At 36.2% G+C, this 20180-nt stretch overlaps 2 protein-coding genes across 2 annotated transcripts; both read right to left on the bottom strand.

Annotated features, from left to right (window-relative positions):
• Positions 1-299: 299 nt before the first annotated feature.
• On the bottom strand, positions 300-1598 carry LOC145640614 (uncharacterized). The gene has a single exon (XM_081691865.1). The coding sequence runs from the start codon at positions 1596-1598 to the stop codon at positions 342-344; it is 1257 nt and encodes a 418-aa protein (XP_081547991.1). The 3' UTR covers positions 300-341.
• Positions 1599-11349: 9751 nt separating this feature from the next.
• On the bottom strand, positions 11350-18595 carry LOC145639370 (uncharacterized). The gene is made up of 7 exons (XM_081690599.1): positions 18341-18595; positions 15936-17816; positions 15788-15842; positions 15043-15191; positions 14842-14928; positions 13994-14122; positions 11350-11813 (listed from the first exon to the last, which is right to left on the bottom strand). The coding sequence occupies exons 1-7, from the start codon at positions 18407-18409 to the stop codon at positions 11712-11714; spliced, it is 2472 nt and encodes an 823-aa protein (XP_081546725.1). The 5' UTR covers positions 18410-18595; the 3' UTR covers positions 11350-11711.
• Between the last annotated feature and the right edge of the window lie 1585 nt (positions 18596-20180).

A 20180-nucleotide genomic window follows, 5' to 3' on the forward strand; every position in this document is an offset into this window, starting at 1 on the left:
AGTACAAAACAAAGATTTTATGGTCAAGAGCCCAAAAACAAACACAACAAAACTGTAAATACTTGATATCATTAGCAGAATTACAAATTTAAAAAAAACTCCACATTTTTATAGGGAGCAGATGTATCAAAGAACCTAACTTGCAAATTTTTCTTCAAAAAAAAAAAAAAAAGAACCTAACTTGCATAATATAATATGCATTTTTTTGCTTCTAATTAGTTTTTTTTTGTGTATCCATTTTCATAAATCCTTGCTTAATTTTCTTTTAAAAGGATTACTTAGATCATGCATATATATTATGCACATCTCAACTATTCCAAATGATTTACCAAATCAAACTCCTAAGGAATCACATGCCTTAAACTTTTGCACTGAATCAGTGTTTTCTGCTCACCACCTTGACAAAAGAACAAAGTAACAGGGCAAGTATACAAGCAATTATCAACCAAACTCACTGTCACCGAACCGGGCTCCACCCGCTTTAACGGGTCTGGTATCGGCCCGAATAAGTAGTTCCCGCCGAGCAAAAGACGTTGAAACGACGCCGTTGCAACCCTGAGGGCATACACTGGGGGTATCATCCCAGTAAACATGTTATGCTCCAATGACAATGCTGATAAATTTGGTAACTCAGCTAAAAATTTTGGCAACAACCCACTAATCTTATTGTAGCTGAGATCAACAGCTAACACATTCCCTCTTTTTTTCCCTTTACCATTTGGCGAATTGACGGCTGAGAACTGATTATGAGACAGATTGAGTTGCTGAAGTGATGGGAGATCAAAAACTTCCCCTGTAATTGCACCACTTAGCTCATTGTAGCTAAGATCTAAGACTTCGAGTTCTTGCATGTGGAAGAAATTTCTAGGCATTTCTCCTCTTAAACTGTTGTTTCTCATTGAAAAGGAAATGAGGGAAATAGGAAGAGAAAGTGGATTAGTAGTACCAAAAGAAGAAATGTTATTATCACTTGCATCAAAGTTGTACAAATTTTTTAAAGAGCCTAAAAATGGGAATTCACCAGAAAGCTGATTTTGCTGTACTGCTAAGTCTGTAAGGTGACTTAGTTTGTTTAAACTCGGGGGAATTGATCCGCTGAGTTGATTTTGATCTAGATAGAGCTCTTCTAGGTAAGGTAATGAGCCAAGTGAGGTTGGAATGGAGTTAGAAAACGCGTTCTTAGACAGACTAAGTCGTCGAAGGTGAATCAGGTTCGAAAGGGATTCAGGCAGTGAGCCTGACAGGGAATTGCCTGAGAGGTCTAGTGTGTTGAGATATGGGAGTAACCATGTAATGTTAGTGATTGAACCCGAGTAACCCGCCCCATCAAGGGCAACCTCGGTGACTCGACTTAGTCCTGCAAGACTGAAGTCACACCTGATACCACAGGTGAAATAAGCACTGAATACATGATCACAGGGATCAACAGAAAAATCCCAGGAACTAAGACATGATCCTGGTGTTATCGATTTCGAGTCGATTAATCTCTTCAGATCTTTCAACACCTCTATATCTCCTGGATGTGTTCTTGCATCAGTCACTACCAAAAACAGCAGACAGAAACATGCACTCATCAGAAAATGATGCAGTAGCTTCATTTTTCTGTTAACTTCAGAAGGTTTTTTTATTTTTTTGGTATCTCACTGTTGAAGTGATAAAAAAAAACAGCAGTACTAATTGTACTACTTAAAAGAGTGAGCTAAGTAAAGGAAGATCAAGTAGTTGAGCCGTACAAATTAATCTGACAAATGATTAATTAAGTTAAGAAATAAAATCTTGGTTAAAAATACTACCTCCGTTTCTTATGATATGCAACAAAGAAATATTTTACGTCTCACAAATAAAACCCTTTTGTTGCAAATAATAAGAAACGGAGATAGAAGTAAAAGTTAAACCTATAGTGGTCGGTAGTGTAAGGCAGTAGGAAATACAGCATAATTATAGTTGAATGATTATGAAATAATAAAATCAAGTTGGGAAATTAAAAATAGTAATGGAACTGACTATTGTGTGCAGATAAAACATAGGGATTGAGAACTTTGAAAGTTGTTTATAGATCTGATGCATTGACATTTATAAGGTTTTACTAACCCAAAAGATGTGATTAAATTCCTTTACTACATTTGTCAGTAATTGTTGGGTTAAGACTTAAGACTCTGGTTATGATTCTTATTTTAGGGTTTAATTAGAGTTAAGCTATTTGTTTAATTGTTAGTTAACAACTTAACCGTTAATGTACTATTAAATGGTCCCGTCAAAAAAAAAAAAAAAAAAAAAAAAAAAAAAAAACCTATTAAACGGTCATATATATTAATGAATACTTGCCATAATAGTACTAACTATTAGGTATATATGGAGTACTTCAATATTTAACTTATGTGTGATAATGTATATAGAAACTTACGGGTGATAATGTATATAGAAACTTACGGGTGATAATGTATATAGACTTTAGGACTACAAATAAGCAATTACTAATAATGGAAAAAAAATTGCTATACTTAACCCTTAGGGCTAGAGCTGTCAAAAGTTGACCCGACCCGAAATAACGACTCAAACCCGATTATTAACCGACCCATCTGAACCCGAAAAAATGGTGACCCAAACCCGACCTGAAACCCACCCTAGACCCGAGTTGACCCGAGTACGTGAGACCTGAACCCGAACATGAACTAACCTGGAGATGACCCGACCCGAATGTAACCCGTAATTTATTGACCTGAACCGAACCCGACTTGAACCGAAATTGACCCAAACCCGTTTTAACCCGTCAAAACCCGAATTTAACCCGACTTTTTACTAACCTGACTTGAATTCAACCCGGCCAGTTCCTAACCCGACCCGAATTTAACCTAACCTGTTACAAACCCGACCCGAAATCAACCCGACTTGTTATTGACCTGACCCAAATTCAACCCGACTTATTATTGACCTGACCCGAAATTTTACCAGACTTATTACTAACCCGACCCAAAAATTCAACTCGATCTGTTACTAACCCAACTCGAAATCAACACGACATGTTATTGACCCAATCTAAATTCAACCCAAATTGTTCCTGACCCGATTTCAAATCACCTTAAATGCAATTTAGACCACCTTATTATTGTTGATCAAAGCATTTTGTCTAGGGAGACCAAGTCGGTCTAGGCCAGCAAAAGAAAGAAGCATCATCCTCAAATTTAAGAGTTAAATATAGTATATATTTGCTGTACGGTCAAAGGAGATAATTATCTTCCTAAATTATAAATTATAGTTCCCTATTATATTACCATATGTATTATAGTCAAAGAAAATAATTAGCTTCATAAAAATGATAATTATCTATTTATAGTTAGTCAAAGGAAATAATTAGCTTCATAAAAATGATAATTATCTATTTATAGTTAGTGGAACCCGACCTGATTGTAACCTGCAAATTATTGACTTGAACATAACCCGACTTGACTCCGAGAATGACCCGAATTGGAAATGACCCAACCTGATTATAACCCGCAAATTATTGACTTGAATCGAACCCGACTTGAACCCAAGAATGACCCGACCTGAATATAACCCGCAAGTTATTGACTTGAACCGAACCCGACTCAAACCCGAGAATGACCTGTCCTGATTCTAGCCCGCAAATTATTGAATTGAACCGAACCCGACTTGAACCCGAGATTAACCTAACCCGTGAAAACCCGAACTAAACCCGACCTATTGTTCACCCGACGTGAATGTAACCGACCTTTTATTAACCCGACCTAAACCCGACTCAAACCCATTAAGAAGTATGACCCGACGTGACCTGAATCAAGCATGACCCAACCCAAACCCGACCCGCATAGGTTATGGAATTAATCAGAATTGTCCCGACCAGATTTGTCCCGACAGCTCTACCCGAAACCTCCAAAATTTCTAAAAAAGCCTTCAATTTTGGAATTTTTTAAACTTTTTTTCACCCGGTAATAAAAATTGCCTAAATGTTTACCATGATCCCTAATACCCTTCGGAAATCCAATTGGCCGGGTGGAACCATCCAATTTGCCTTTAAACGACCAATTTACCGGTTTACAACTTGCACCGATTTCATTAACTCAAGCTTACCACGAACATTTATGACAACATATAATGATCATATATGGATCCAAACAGCATTATATGACCCCGAGAGTATCCCCTAAAATCTCAATGCTTTTCGACACCGGGCCCCGAAACATTCGAAATTTCTAAAAAAAAAAGCGTGGATATCAAACCTTCAATTTTGGAATTTTTTGACTTTTTTCCCAATGGTTATAAAAATTGCTGAAATAATTACCATGGTCCCAAATACCTTCCGGGAGTCCAATTGGGTGGGTAGAACCATCCAATATGCCTTTAAACGACCAATTTACCAGTTTACAACTTACACCGATTTTTTAAATTCAAGCCTACCACGAACATTTATGACAACAAATAACGATCATATATGGTTCCAAACGACATTATATGACCCCGAGATGTATTCCCTAAAATTTCAAGACTTTTCGACACCAAGCCCCGAAGACTCCAAAAATTCTCTAAAAGTGTGGATATAGCCTTCAATTTTTGAGTTTTTTTTTTTTTTTTACTTTTTTTCACCCGAGAATTAAAATTGCCGAAATGTTAACCATAGTCTCTAATACCCTCCGGGAGTCCAACTGGGTGAGTGGAATCATCCAATTTGCCTTTAAACGACCAATTTACCGATTTACAACTAGCGCCAATTTCATTAACTCCGGCCTACTATGAACATTTATGACAATATATAATGATCATATGTGGATATTAGCCTTCAATTTTGGAATTTCTCAAAAAGCGTGGATATTAGCCTTCAATTTTGGAATTTTTTGACTTTTTTTCGCACGGAAATAAAAATTACCGAAATGTTTACCATGGTTAATACCCTCCGAGAGTCCAATTGGGTGGATGGAACCATCCAATTTGCCTTTAAACGGTGAATTTACCGGTTTACAACTTCCACCGATTTTATTAACTCAAGCTTACCACAAACATTTATGACCACATATAATGATCATTTATGGTTTAAAACAATATTATATGACCTCGAGATGTATCCCCTAAAATCTCAAAGCTTTTCGATACCGGGCCCCGAAACCTCAAAAATTTCTCAAAAACCGTGGATATTAGCCTTTAATTTTGGAATTTTTTGACTATTTTTCGCCCGAAAATAAAAATTGCCGAAATCTTTACCATGGTTCCTAATACCCTCCGGTTGTCCAATTAAGTGGGTGGAACCATCCAATTTGCATTTAAACGGCCAATTTACCGCTTTACAACTTGCACTTATTTCATTAACTCAAGCCTACGTACAACGAACATTTATGACAACACATAATGGTAATTATGGTTTCAAACGTCATTATATGACCCCGAGATGTATCTAATAAAATCTCTTTTCTTTTCGACACCTGGTCCCGAAACCTTCGAAATTTCTTAAAAATCGTGGATAATTAATCTTCAATTTAGGAATTTTTTGACTTTTTTTCGCCCGAAAAGAAAAATTGACAAAATGTTTACCATGGTTCCTAATAACCTCTGGAGGTCCAATGGGGAGGGTGAAACTATCCAATTTGCCTTTAAACGACCAATTTACCGGTTTATAACTTGCACCGATCTCATTAACTCAAGCCAACAACGAACATTTCTGACAACAAATAAGATCACATATGGTTCCAAACGACTTTATATGATCCCGAGATGTATTCCCTAGAATTTCGAAGTTTTTAGACACCGAGCCTCGAGAACTCCAAATTTCTCAAAAAGCGTGGATATTAGCCTTCAATTTTTGAATTTTTTGACTTTTTTTCGCCCGTAAATAAAAATTGCCGAAATGATTACTATGGTCCCTAATACCCTTAGGGATCCAATTGGATTGGTGAAACCATCCAATTTGCCTTGAAATGACCAATTTACCGGTTTACAACTTGCACCGATTTCATTAATTCAAGCCTACCACGAACATTTATGACAACATATAATGATCATATATGGTTCAAACGGCATTATATGACCCCGAGATATATCCCATAAAATCTCAAGTATTTTTGATACCGGGACTCGAAAACTACAAAATTTCTCAAAAAGCGTGGATATTAGCCTTAAATTTTGGAATTTTTTGACTATTTTTCGCCTGTAAATAAAAATTTCCAAAATATTTACCATGATCCCTAATACCCTCCGGCAGTCCAATTAGGTGGGTGGAACCATCCAATTTGTCTTTAAATGGTGAATTTACCGGTTTACAACTTCCACCGATTTTATTAACTCAAGCTTACCACAAACATTTATGACCACATATAATGATCATTTATTGTTTAAAACAATATTATATGACCTCGAGATGCATCCCCTAAAATCTCAAAGCTTTTCGACACCGGGCCCCAAAACCTCAAAAATTTCTCAAAAACTGTGGATATTAGCCTTTAATTTTGGAATTTTTTGACTATTTTTCGCCCGAAAATAAAAATTGCCGAAATTTTTACCATATTTCCTAATACCCTCCGGTTTTCCAATTAGGTGGGTTGAACCATCCAACTTGCATTTAAATGGCCAATTTACCGCCTTACAACTTGCAATTATTTCATTAACTCAAGCCTACAACGAACATTTATGACAACACATAATGGTCACATATGGTTTCAAACGTCATTATATAACCCCAAGATGTATCTAATAAAATCTCTTTTCTTTTCGACACCTGGTCCCAAAACCTGCGAAATTTCTCAAAAAACGTGGATAATTAGTCTTCAATTTAGGAATTTTTTGACTTTTTTCGCCCGGAAATAAAAATTGACGAAATGTTTACCATGGTCCCTAATAACCTCTGGGGGTCCAATTGGGAGGGTGGAACCATCCAATTTGCCTTTAAACGACCAATTTACCGGTTTACAACTTGAACCGATTTCATTAACTCAAGCCTACAACAAGCATTTATGACAACAAATAATGATCACATACGGTTCCAAATGACATTATATGACCCCGAGATGTATTCCCTAGAATTTCGATTTTTTAGGCACCGGGCCCCGAAAACTCCAAAATTTCTTAAAAAGCGTAGATATTAGCCTACAATTTTTGAATTTCATGACTTTTTTAGCCTGACAAAAAAAAATGCCGAAATTATTACCATGGTCTGTAATACCCAATTGGGTGGGTGCATCCATCCAATTAGCCTTTAAACGATCAATTTACCGGTTTACAACTTGCAACGATTTCATTAACTCAGGCCTACCACGAACATTTATGATAACAAATAATGATCATATATGGTTCCAAACGGCATTATATGACCACGAGATGTATCCCCTAAAATTTCAAAGCTTTTCGACACTGGTCCTCGAAACCTCCAAAATTTCTCAAAAAGCATGGATCTTAGCCTTCAATTTTGGAATTTTTTGACTTTTTTTCGGACGAAAATAAGAATTGTCGAAATCTTTACCACGATCCCTAATACCCTCCGTGAGTCCAATTGGGTGGGTGGAACCATCTAATTTGCCTTTAAACTGCCAATTTAGCGGTTTACAACTTGCACCGATTTCATTAACTCCAGCCTACCACTAACATCATAATGATCATATATGGTTTCAAAAGGCATTATATGATCACCAGATGTATTCCTTAAATTCTCAAGACTTTGAGACATCGTGCCCCAAAACCTACAAAATTTCTCAAAAAGCGTGGACTAATTCAATTTTGGAAAATTTTGACTTTTATTCGCCAGAAAATAAAGATTGCCGAAATGTTACCATGGTCCCTAATACCCTCCGGTATTCCAATTGGGTGGGTATAACCATCCAATTTGCGTTTAAACGATCAATTTACCGGTTTACAACTTGCACCGAATTAATTAACTCAAGCCTACCACGAACATTTATGACAAAAAATAGTGATCATATATTGTTCCAAACGACATTATATGACCCCGAGATATATTCCCTGGAATCTCAAGGCTTTTCAATACCGGGCCCCGAAACCTCCAAAAAATTCTCAAAAAACGTGGATATTAGCCTTTAATTTTGGCATTTTTAGATTTTTTTTGCCCGGAAATAATAATTGTCGAAATGTTTACCATGGTCCCTAATACCCTTCGGGAGTCCAATTATGTGGGTGGAACCATCCAATTTGCTTTTAAACGGCCTATTTACCGGTTGATAACTTGTACCGATTTCATTAACTCAAGCCTACCACAAACATTTATAACAACAAATAATGATCATATAGGGTTCCAAACGGCATTAAATGACCCCGAGATGTATCCCCTAAAATTTCAACTTTTCGACACCGGGCCCTGAATCCTCCAAAATTTCTCAAAAAGCGTGGATATTAGCCTTCAATTTTGAAATTTTTGACTTTTTTTTGCCAGAAAATAAAAATTATCGAAATGTTTACCATGGTCCATATTACCGTCCGGGAGTCCCATTGGGTGGGTAGAAGTAGAACCATCCAATTTACGTTTAAACGACCAATTTATCGGTTTACAACTTGCACCGATTTCATCAACTCAGGCCTACCACGAACATTTATGATAACAAATAATGATCATATATGGTTCCAAACAGCATTATATGATCCTGTAATGTATCCCCTAAAATTTCAAGACTTTTAAACACCGGGCCCCGAGACCTTCTAAATTTCTCAAAAAGCGTGGATGTCTTCAATTTTGGAATTTTTTGACATTTTTCTCCCATAAATAAAAATTACCAAAATGTTTACCATGGTCCTTAATACTCTCCGGGAGTCTAATTAGGTTGGTAGAACCATCCAATTTTCCTTTAAACGGCCAATTTAATTATCGGTTTACAACTTGCATGGATTTCATCAACTCAAGCCTACTACGAACATTTATGACAACATATAATGATCATATATTGTTCCAAACGACATTATATGACCCGAGATGTATCCTTTAATATATTAATACTTTTCTACACCGGGCCCCGACTTCAAAATTTCTCAAAAAGCGTGGATGTTAGCCTTCAATTTTGAATTATTTTTATTTTTTTACCCCGGAAATCAAAATTTCCGAATTGTTTACCATGGTCTCTAATTCCCTCCGCGAGTCCAATTGGATGGGTGGAACCATGCAATTTGCCTTTGAACGACCAATTTACCGGTTTACAACTTGTACCGATTTCATTAACTCAAGCCTACCACAAACATTTATGACAACAAATAATGATCATATATGGTTCCCAACGACATTATATGACCCCGAGATGTATCCCATAGAATTTCAAGTCTTTTCGACACCGAGCCCTGAAACCTCCAAAATTTCTCAAAAAGCGTGGATATTAGCCTTCAATTTTGGAAATTTTTTGACTTTTTTTCGCTCGGAAATAAAAATTTCTGAAATGTTTACCATGGTCCCTAATAATGTCCGGGAGTCCAATTAGGTGTGTGGAACCATTCAATTTGCTTTTAAATGGCTAATTTACCGGTTTACAACTTGCACCGATTTACCGGTTTACAACGGCCAAATTTGTTAACTTGCACCGAACCCGACTTGAAATGAAATTGACCCAAACATGTTTTAACTCGTCAAAACCCGAATTTAACGCGACTTGTTACTAACCTAACCTGAATTCAACTCGTCCCATTCCTAACCCGACACGAATTCAACCCAACCTATTACAAACCCGACCCAAAATCAACCCGGCTTGTTACCGACTTGACCCAAATTTAACCCATCTTTTTAGTGACCCGACCCGAATTTTACCAGACCTATTACTAACACTACCCAAAAATTCCTCCCGACCTGTTATTGACCCGACCTAAATTAAACCCAAATTATTTCTGACCCGATTTCAAATCACCTTAAATGCAATTTGATTTCGACCACCTTATTATTGTTGATCAAAGTATTTTGTCTATGGAGACCAAGTCGGTCTAGGTCAGCAAAAGAAAAAAGCATCATCCTCAAATTTAAGAGTTAAATATAGTATATATTTGTTGTATGGTCAAAGGAGATAATTATCTTCCTAAATTATAGACTATAATTCCCTACTATATTGCCATATATATATTATAATAAAAGGAAATAATTAACTTGATAAAAATGATAATTATCTATTTATAGTTACTTGAACCAGGATATAACCTGGAAATAACCCGACCTTATTGTAACCTGCAAATTATTGACTTGAACATAACCCGACTTGAATCTGAGAATGACCCGACTTGGAAATGACCCAACCTAATTATAACCCGCAAATTATTGTCTTGAACCGAACCCGACTTGAACCCGAGAATGACCCGACTTGAAAATGACCCGACCTCATAACCCGCAAATTATTGACTTGAACCGAACGCGACTCAAACCCGAGAATGACCCGACCTGATTCTAACCCGTAAATTATTGACTTTAACCGAACCCGACTCGAACCCGAGAATAACCCTAAACCGTTTTAACCCGTGAAAACCCGAAATAAGCCCGACTTATTGTTCACCCAACCTGAATGTAACCCGACCTGTTATTAACCCGAACCAAACCCGACAAGAAGTATGATTCGACGTGACCCGATTCAAGAGTTACCCAACCCAAACCCGACCCGCATAGGATATGGAATTAATCTGAATTGACCCAACCCGAGTTGACCCGACCTACTCTTCCCGACCCGTTTACCCGAATTGACAGCTCTACTTAGGGCTATATATGATAAGGAGCTAAAAATGGGAAGAAAAAAAATATATAATATTAATTACACCGATTCGTGATTTTATCATGCATTCCTCAATTAATACAAATATTAAATTAGAAAACATATTAAAGGCTTATTCTCAGCTTTAAGGGCTACATTTAGCTTACCCTTAATATAACTCTTAATTTGGTATGGAATGTTAATTTAGAAATGCATGACAAAAAAACGTATAAATCAATATATACTATGTATTTTCATTTTATTTATTTATTTTCATTTTTAGCTCCTCATATCAACCTAAGAACTATGTATATCATTTTTTTAAAACCTGTTAAATAAAATGTGTGTTGGACTTTGCTACAAGAAAAAAAAAAAAATAAAAATAACAGGTTTCATTTTATCATGGGATTGATCTTGGATTTAAACCCATCGACCCATATGTTAGATTTGTCATCTCAGTGTCCTCAGACCAATATTTTCAGGCTAAGGTTTAACATTTACCCTGATAGTCACAATGTTAGCTCACCTCAACGGCTTTAATTGTCACGTTTGTTATGCCAAACTTCATTAAGGTAATACGCGTGTTCGATCTTCTGCCCACAATATCTCTACTACCTCTTACTTTCCGAATGAACATCATGCCATGCTAAAAAGAGCTTCATAGTTCTAACTACAGGGAGCATCACAGTGAACCAAGACCATATCCATACTTCCATAGAGTTCAAATACAACGAGACCACAACATCACGCTCTTTAGCCTTCTGGTTTATAGATACAAAGAAGGATAATCCATTGTGATTCAATAAATCTAATTTCACTTCGAACGTGGGGAAGCAGTAGCAAAAAATTGAGGATTTGAATGAAGACAATGACTTTTGATAGTTATCCTACTATTTCAAGTTAAGCATACAATTTACAGGCCTACTTCTAAACATCACCTAATCCTCTACGCAGTCAGCAGGGTAGATACAAAGACCTAAGAGGCTAAAGTAAAAAATATAAACCAAGAAAGTGCAGTAAAACAAGCACCTCCAGTGGTCATCAAACTCTTTAGATATTCACCTTCTTGTCCTCAAGTTTCCGGGTAGCATTATCCAAATATTGCTTTATGCGAGTCTGGCTTGTCTCAAATATGAATGGCATTCCCCTAATCTGCAGATAAATCCAAAATGTATGTTAAGCTTGCATTTCGTAACCATCTAGTACAACACTACCAGCTAAAGTAAGTCTTGACTGCATTGTTAAAATGAACAAATAATGAAACAAAAACAATTAAACAGAGGCGGCCAACTATCTCAAAACAATACCAGTCAGAGGGCATATTTAATTATGGTGACACAATTATCTTGAAGTAACACAACATCACCCACAAACAAATCAGTCAGTCAGTGAGCAAATTACTCAATGTTAATAACAAAACCAGAACAGAAATTTACAAAGAGAAACTATAACCTCTTGCTGCTAGTGCAACATACATAGGACGGTCTATTTTACGTCTCAGAAGATAGAAGTGACTTTGCATAGTACCTAGGGCCTATCTGATTACCACCCAGAAAACGAAACAAATTATAATCAAATACAGACAGGAAGATGGAATAATTTAGAACTATTCCATATCTTTGTTGCCCAAGTTTGATGATGATGATGATATGCTATTTTTCCCTTTACTTCATCTCTTGTCATCCTCCTTACATGCTCCAGTCACTCTCCTCCCACACTTGCTATATCATTGCTTATTTGTGCTCCATGTAGGACAGAAACTGCCAAATTATGCTTACTAAACCCTGTGTGAAAGTTGGTGACTTGGTTCTTATCCAAAAACAGCTGTCAAACTACCCAAATCTCAGCTTCCCCCCACCCTCTCTCATAGACTTTTTTTTTAGCGATAACAGTGGAAACAGAAAGAAATCAGGATAGGCCGATAGGGTGCATGGAATTGCGAGGGGAGAGAGTGTACTTCACATAATGGGATTGCAGAAACAACTAACAACTCTTTCCTGGTAGAATGACTTGCCCTATAAAGACTGAGACAATCAGAACCCCCCATGTACTGATGTACCATAATTATTAGAAACATGCCATGAGCTAGTTTAGCTGCCAAAAACATGCTATATAACCAATTCTCTTCAGGGAGAGATAGATCTTTGATGGAAATTTATAGCTAGACCTGCCTTTACAGGTCATATGGCTCGTTTCCAGTCAATCAGAAATGGGTTCGTACTGCCCAAGGTTCGGATCAATTCAAGTTCAGGTTTGTATATATTGGGTCAGGTCAGGCACGACCATAAGGGTTTGATCGGTGTCAGATTGGGTTTATATCAAGTTAGGTCCATCACGTCTATGTTGACTTGGGTAACTATTCCATCCAATCAACATTAAGTTTTTTTCTGAATCAAGTCTGTGCTACTAAGGGTAGATTTGAATCAAGTCTGTGCTACTAAGGGTAGATCGGAATTAAGATGATTAAATATTATCAGGATTCAGGGGAAGTCGTATCAGCAAATATCAAGTCCGTATCTAAGACATTTTGAATTATAATATACTTTATAAGGCATCAGATTTTTACAGATGTATTTTAAGTTGGATTAACCATTAAAAGAAACCTGAATTGTTACATAATCCAATGCTTTTGCAGATTTTTCGTATTACATTCGTGTGCTTCTATGCTATAAAATTTAGGTTACTAGTTATTCATAATGAACCTAATTTAATACTCCGTAGATTGCAATTTTTACATTTATAAAGCAGCTGACTAAATATAACAGTATTATTGACGATGACTAAATGCATACTTTCCCTCTAGTTCAAAGCTTTATATTTACACCCAATATCAACATCATTCAAAAATGTGTATCTGGCATAGACGACTATGTAGTTGCTGAGTCATTCAACCAAAGTACCAAACCATCATTAAGTCTAAGATGTGTACTTCATTCAATTCCATCTAAGAGATATATTACTTCCCTACGCCAAGGTTCCTAAGATTTACAATGCAATAAAAGTCTACAAAGCAACAAAAATTATAAGTAGCAAAGTAAGATGAAATGTTCGGTCAAGTCGAAATTGGGGTCGGATTTGCTTTAAATTTGGGACACCTAAATTCAGGTCATAATCGGTTTTGGTCTATCGAATCAAGGCAATTCGAGTGAAATTGGGTCGATCTAAGCTGGGCTGGGTTGATCCTAGTCCCGAATCAGCTACCATTTTGGGAATTACAAGATTTGGAAAAGATTGGGTTAGTTAATTACATCTGCCATCTGCAGACATTAGTCACATTACAGATACAAGGAATAGAATCAAGCGCACATTTAAAATAATGTATAGTTAAATACCTCAATCAAGCAATTTGAGTGCAGACCAAGACTTTGCCCAGGGAAGACTTCCTTGCTATTTACATAGATTGAACATTTTCCAGTATTCTTTATATTAAAAGCTCCATCTTTGTCCATCTTTATAATTGCCTGGGTCATAAACAATTCAACAACCACAATGCCACATCATAAGTCCTCAAGGTGCAGAGATGAATACGTGAAAGAGCATAAGAAAGAGAAACGATGCTTGATCAGACAAGCAACATTTTCCAATGTGAACAAAAATACTGAAAACAAGGATTGGCAAAAGTTTCAGAATCAGCAATAACAGTTCAGCAGATGGTAGATTTACAGGCTTTGATCATGAAATTTAGCCTATTCCATTTTGTTTGCACTCCTCATATACCTTCCTCGGCATAAATCTATTCAGTTATCATAAATTAAAGGAATTAAGAGGGAATTGTGCATTGTGGACAAGGCCAACAAGCTACAAACCTATACTCTATAGCAGCACACGAACTTCCTCCCACCCCCACCACTCCAACCCAAAGAAGAAAACAGAGGACTGCAAAGCCCTAGGTACAGCAACCAACAAAAAAGAAAATCTATGGAAGAGACCAAAGCTTGAATAAATAGACTACTAAACCTCTTCAACGCTAACAGATTAAGTAAAAAGCAACTAAATTTAACATTGGTAGTATACCATTTTAGCACTATAGACAAAAGCATTATCGATAACAAATGAAAATATATAATCAGCTCAAAAGAAAAAGTAGAAAATAAAATATAATAAAAAGCCATGGTTGATATACAACATATTGCCATAAGGATAAGTATCTTCAACAACATGAGTTTACAGGAAATCTCACCTGTCGCCTTGATATCTTATTTGCACGCCCTTCTCTGCCTAAGTCAATGTCAACCATAACATCCCCTGTTGCTCTTCCAAGCAAGACCTACAATTCAAGCAAGGTATGAGGGTCACAAGTCAAGTAGATACAGCAAAAAAGATGGCAATTGTCAACTAGGATGCAGCAAAAAGGATGAGAAACAGAAGCCAAACAAAGTACCTCAGGTTTCTTAATGTAATGCTTCGAGTGCCGACCATATAATATTGCAATTGCACCATGTGATGATATGGCTCTCTGCATATATGAATGTGCATTTTGCTCCAACCTTATGATCGCCCTCTTCACATCCTCATGCTGATATTTTGCAACTGAAAATAAACAGAATCAATAAAGCAAATAAATACAAAAACTATTGTTTGACAGAAAATTAAATTAACAATTATATAAAATTAGATATAATTTAAAGAGTATAGATGGCAATGGCATGGTAAGGGGGAAAGGTATTTCCTCACAGATTTCAAGCAGTAGCAGTGATATTAAATTTTCAGGTGCAAAGGGAGGTACATTGCAAATGTGACATCAGTAACCACTTGTCAAAAAATCATGTGCGTGATACTGATTGCCCAGATAGTTGAAATGCCTCAAAACAAAATATGCATCTTTTGGTTAAGTTAAATGCTCTATAATTGCAACCCAAAGACAGACAAGGCCAAGGGAGGACCACAAAAGGCCGGATTGAGGTCAATAGTACTCAAATATAGGTGATGTTAAAGGATGAAAAGACTGCCCTAAAAAGAAAATGTTTAACAACAATCTCAGTTGTGTCAAAAAAAAAGTAGAGCATGCTGACCTATAGATGAACTTTCAACTAAAAACTAGTGTTGGCAATAAAAATTAAATATTTAGGGGAGGAATGTAAACAAAACATTGGCAGAAACAGAAGGTCCAAGCTAATTCATTGTACCTTCTTTACTGCAGAAAAAATCCTGATCTTCTGGACCCAAGTCCATATCAAGTATCTGGCACAAAAAAGCAATTGATTAGAGGAAATGATGGGGAAAAATAAAACTTTACAGCAATACCATACATTGCTAACAGAATTTGAATAGTACCATTGCTTCAACATCAGAAAAATAAGGAATGTCAGTATCACTCTCGGAGAATAGCTCTTCAGGGTCAGATAATAATGAATCTATACCAGGTTCTGCAGCCATACCATCCGCAGATCCCAGTGTGTGTGATTCCTGGTTTTTAAGGGCCAGTGATGTCTGGCCATCCTGAGAAGTTCCCCCAATAGCAGTGTGTATATGGCCCACATCTGAGAGATGACTTGATTTCTCAGCAACACTGCAGCCAGGCTGTCTAGACAATGGAAGTTCTAAAGGTTCGTTCTTTACTCCCTGACTACTTTGACATGGAGCTCCAGGGCCACTACTAGAACTCCTGGGGCCATTAAATGTTTCAGGCCTAGATGTCTCAAATTTAACCCCAGGCTCATTAACAGCACGATTATGTCCCACATCAAGACCTCGTGTCTGAGAAGCTTGACGTGATTCACCAAACCGTTTCTGTTCTCTCTTCATTGTGCTTAGACCTTTTGCACTAGATTGAGTGCCTGTGCTATCCTTACCATGTAATGATAGGTTATAAGCCTCACTCTGAGTTCTTCTACTGGAAGATGCTGACCGTGGCTTACTAGGAAAAACAATATGGTCGTTACATGGAATTTCAGGATCCTCGGTGTTTAATACGCAGCAAATAACACCATTACAATATTCCGGGAACTCGGAGTTGACATATGCAGTTGATGTAGGCATTTGAGTTTCTGAACTACTTTGAAAATTACTGCCACCCATGTGAGAATCAACATCATTTTTTTCAAATGGACCTGTATTACTCGGGATATCAATATATACGTCTGTAGCAGATGACTCTTTCGTTTCAAACACATTGGGCAATCTGTCATCTTCATTAACATCGTTAGGGGAGTCTAACAAGAGTAGATTTAACACATCACTTGTGAATTCAAAGTCTGCAAAAATGCCCTCAGTGCAACCTCCCGGATTTTCCAAGTCATCACCTGGTAATTGATTGGTCAAATCGGGATCTGTGTGCATAACACCATACTCAGATGTTCCTCCAGCATCATCATTAACAAAAGGATCTCCTATGTGTATATTTTTTCCCCTAATGCTTATATCATCAGGCATTTCTGGCACTGACATGCCATCAATTGGTTTCCAATCAGGCATTGCAGGGGGTGGAGATGTGTACTGCAAATGATATTGAGCTTCACTCTCAGGTATAGATTGATTAAAGGTTGTGTTTCCTTCAAAACCAGAACACATGATGTCTTTACGATTGCAATCAGGATTTACTTGAATATTGTTTCCTTCAAACATACTATGACCAGGAAGTTCTTTGGAAGACGCATTATGCAGTAGCAAAGTGTTATGCTCCATATGATCTTCAAATGTATTATGTTGCTGAGTGGGAAACTCACTAGCCCCACAAGATGGAGCACCACCTCTCGTGACTTGAGGAAATTCATTACGCAACTCATCAAAATCAACATGTTCATATTCCCCGAGCCCAAAATGACCAGCCATTGGATCTCCAAGTATGTCGTCTGGGACTGGAGCTTCAGCCCCATTCATAAAACAACTATCACTAGTTCCAACGAGAAAAGCCAAATCACCCTGGTTATGAGGCTCATTGCATATTCTTTTCCTCATAGCATAATAACATCTACGTACACTTTCAGCCCTCCTCTTCCCATGGGCATTTTTAGCTCCTTTCGTATTATCAGCTCTGTTAGATTTTGAAGCAAGATTCGATGAAGAACGTTCTAACTCCACCATTTGTTCAGCAGCTCTCGTCGATATAATAGGATCGTAAAGAAGAGCAAGCCACCTATCTTGCAATTCCTTAATAGTAAATCTCCGCGAAAATTGCACGGCACCCTTCGCTAGTGATTCCAAGGAAGCACCAGCCTAAAAAAATGCAAAACACTCAACATTCACATAATCGGTAAAAACAAAATCATAACATGCCGTAAACAAACAGCAACAATTCATTACGCAAACAAACAGCAACAATTCATTCTTAATCACTAATTACACATATACCTTAAACCCTAAACCCTAATTTCAACTCCGAATACCCTAATTTCAACTCCGAATACCCTAATTTCCCACCCAAAATCAAATCTTTATGATCACCACCAAAAATTAAAATCATAAACTCGAATCAATTGGAAACGATAATCAATTCGAAACTCAAATTACCCAAATAAAGAACACAAAATCAAGAGTCATAATTCCAATCACACACCCAAAAACCAAAATCATACAAAGTAATAAAAAATGCATCAAACCCTCAATTACAGAAAATTAAAAGACCCAAATACAGAAAATTCATCAAATTCCCAAAAAATAAACAATCAAAACCAACAAACAAAAAGTAGAACATCAATTTCAATAATAAAATAAAAAGGGAAATTTGAAAAAAGTGGTACCTCGATTGCATTCTTAAGCCTAAGGTCATCTTCAGGAATCCAAGGCGAAGGAAGAGCAAGAGCTCCCATTTCTCTCACTCTTCTCCTCCTCCTTCAATGGAGGTTTTAATTTGGCGGGGTTTAATGGAGGTTTGAGGAGAGAGAAAATGCAAAAAACCCCAAAATTTTTTAGAGAGAGAAAAAGATTGAGACAGGAGGCGGGAGGTTCGCTAAGAGGAGAGAGAAAAACCAAAAAAAGTTTATGTTTATCACGGAATTTAGTTACTGAGTTTAACGGAATTGAGAAATTTGAGGAAGATGAAGTAAACACCAATAATACTCTACGTCTCTACTCTAATGTTTGGTTCATGTACTGTTATTAGTGTTAATGGTTTGATTAGATGAAGAAGAGGTGGTGGTCTTGGTTTGGGTCAAAAGCAACCATTGAGGTGATTTTGTGTTTATCAATTTGGTTGATTTTTGATTTGGGAAATCTCTTAAAAGATCCTCAATATCAATTTTTTATATCGGAATTGGTTATGTGGAGACGGAGTGTTACTGACTATGGAGACGAAGTGTTGGTAGTCTTAGGTGTTACATGTCAGGTGAGAATGTGAGATTATAGTTTTAGCTGTTATACCACAGTTTTTAACTATTATATATGTTAGGTGAGACGAAAAAATTGTGAAGTAATTTTGATTTTATTGAAAAGATTTTTGTTATAAAACTTTAACGGCACGTAATAGAAGTTTAATGGTATGTTTCACTCTTTATCAAAAAGGAAATTTTGTTACTTAAATTAGTTCGTCTCAAATGTAAAATTGAAATAAATGATCTAACTTCTAAAATCTTTATTATTAACTGTTAATACGCCGTCAAGTAAGAAGTGACGCAGTACTCGTATATAATTGAATGATTGTATCAAAAGAAAAGAAAAAAAAAAACTCAATATATATAATAGTAAAACAGACACCATAATTGACAAAACTGTGTCACTTCTTACTGTTGTTTCTTTACTTCAAAATCATTTGCATAAAAAATATTCTCCCTTTTTTTTCTTTCTATTTTCTTTTATTGACTTTATAGATTATAATAGTAATAAAAGATTTTTGTATCTTCTAATCTTAATTATGGGTAATAAACTAAATTTTTTTGTATATACAACCTCATAGTCACTAAATGTCTTTCAAATTATTTTAGAAAGTCCCAACCTATATATGAGCTTAACATCTTTGGTAGAGATACAATTTTAATTTCAAGCTAAGTTATTTTATATGAGTATTAGTTAAGAAAGAAGTATTTTTTTAAAAAAAAATTATTATTAAATTAATAATCCTTTATAATTTATTAGTAAAACCGTGCGTGGCACGCTAATAAGTACTCTAAAACTGCTCCACCCACAAATCTCATTCACTTATTCAAGTGCATGTCGAAAATTTTTGTATCACATCTAGATGGGATTCAAAGTGAAGAATATTCCCATAATGTTAGAGCATCATTGAATTATGAGAAAAATATTGAATTATGAGAAATTTAAATTTATTTGAATTCTTTTTAAAATTTTTATATGTCACAATGCGCTATTATGTTTATTGAAACAAAAATCAATGAGTTGTGTAAGGGTATCTTGGGGATAACTCTAACCCTTTGCTTTGAGTAGAGCAACTCAGAATTTTCCTCCCAAGTAAGGGCCTGTTTTCACTGACTGAATTGAGCTGAACTAAACTGAACTTATTAGAGCTGAACTGAACTGAGTTGAAATGAATAATTTATGAGAGAAGGAAATTAGGAGCTGAACTGAACTGAACTTATTATAGTTGAACTAAACTGAGCTGAAATGAATATTTTATGAGAGAAAGAA

The sequence above is a fragment of the Chenopodium album genome, chromosome 7, assembly GCF_948465745.1.
Source record: "Chenopodium album chromosome 7, dcCheAlbu1.1, whole genome shotgun sequence".
NCBI lineage: Eukaryota > Viridiplantae > Streptophyta > Magnoliopsida > Caryophyllales > Amaranthaceae > Chenopodium > Chenopodium album.

Excerpts from the sequence above, each read along its gene's own strand:
- LOC145640614 (XM_081691865.1), bottom strand. The coding sequence starts at position 1,598 with ATGAAGCTACTGCATCATTTTCTGATGAGTGCATGTTTCTGTCTGCTG.
- LOC145639370 (XM_081690599.1), bottom strand. The coding sequence starts at position 18,409 with ATGGGAGCTCTTGCTCTTCCTTCGCCTTGGATTCCTGAAGATGACCTT. Across the intron at positions 17,817-18,340 it reads GGCTTAAGAATGCAATCGAG|GCTGGTGCTTCCTTGGAATC; the intron begins GTACCACTTTTT and ends GCATTTTTTTAG. Across the intron at positions 15,843-15,935 it reads TTTCTGATGTTGAAGCAATG|ATACTTGATATGGACTTGGG; the intron begins GTACTATTCAAA and ends TTTTTGTGCCAG.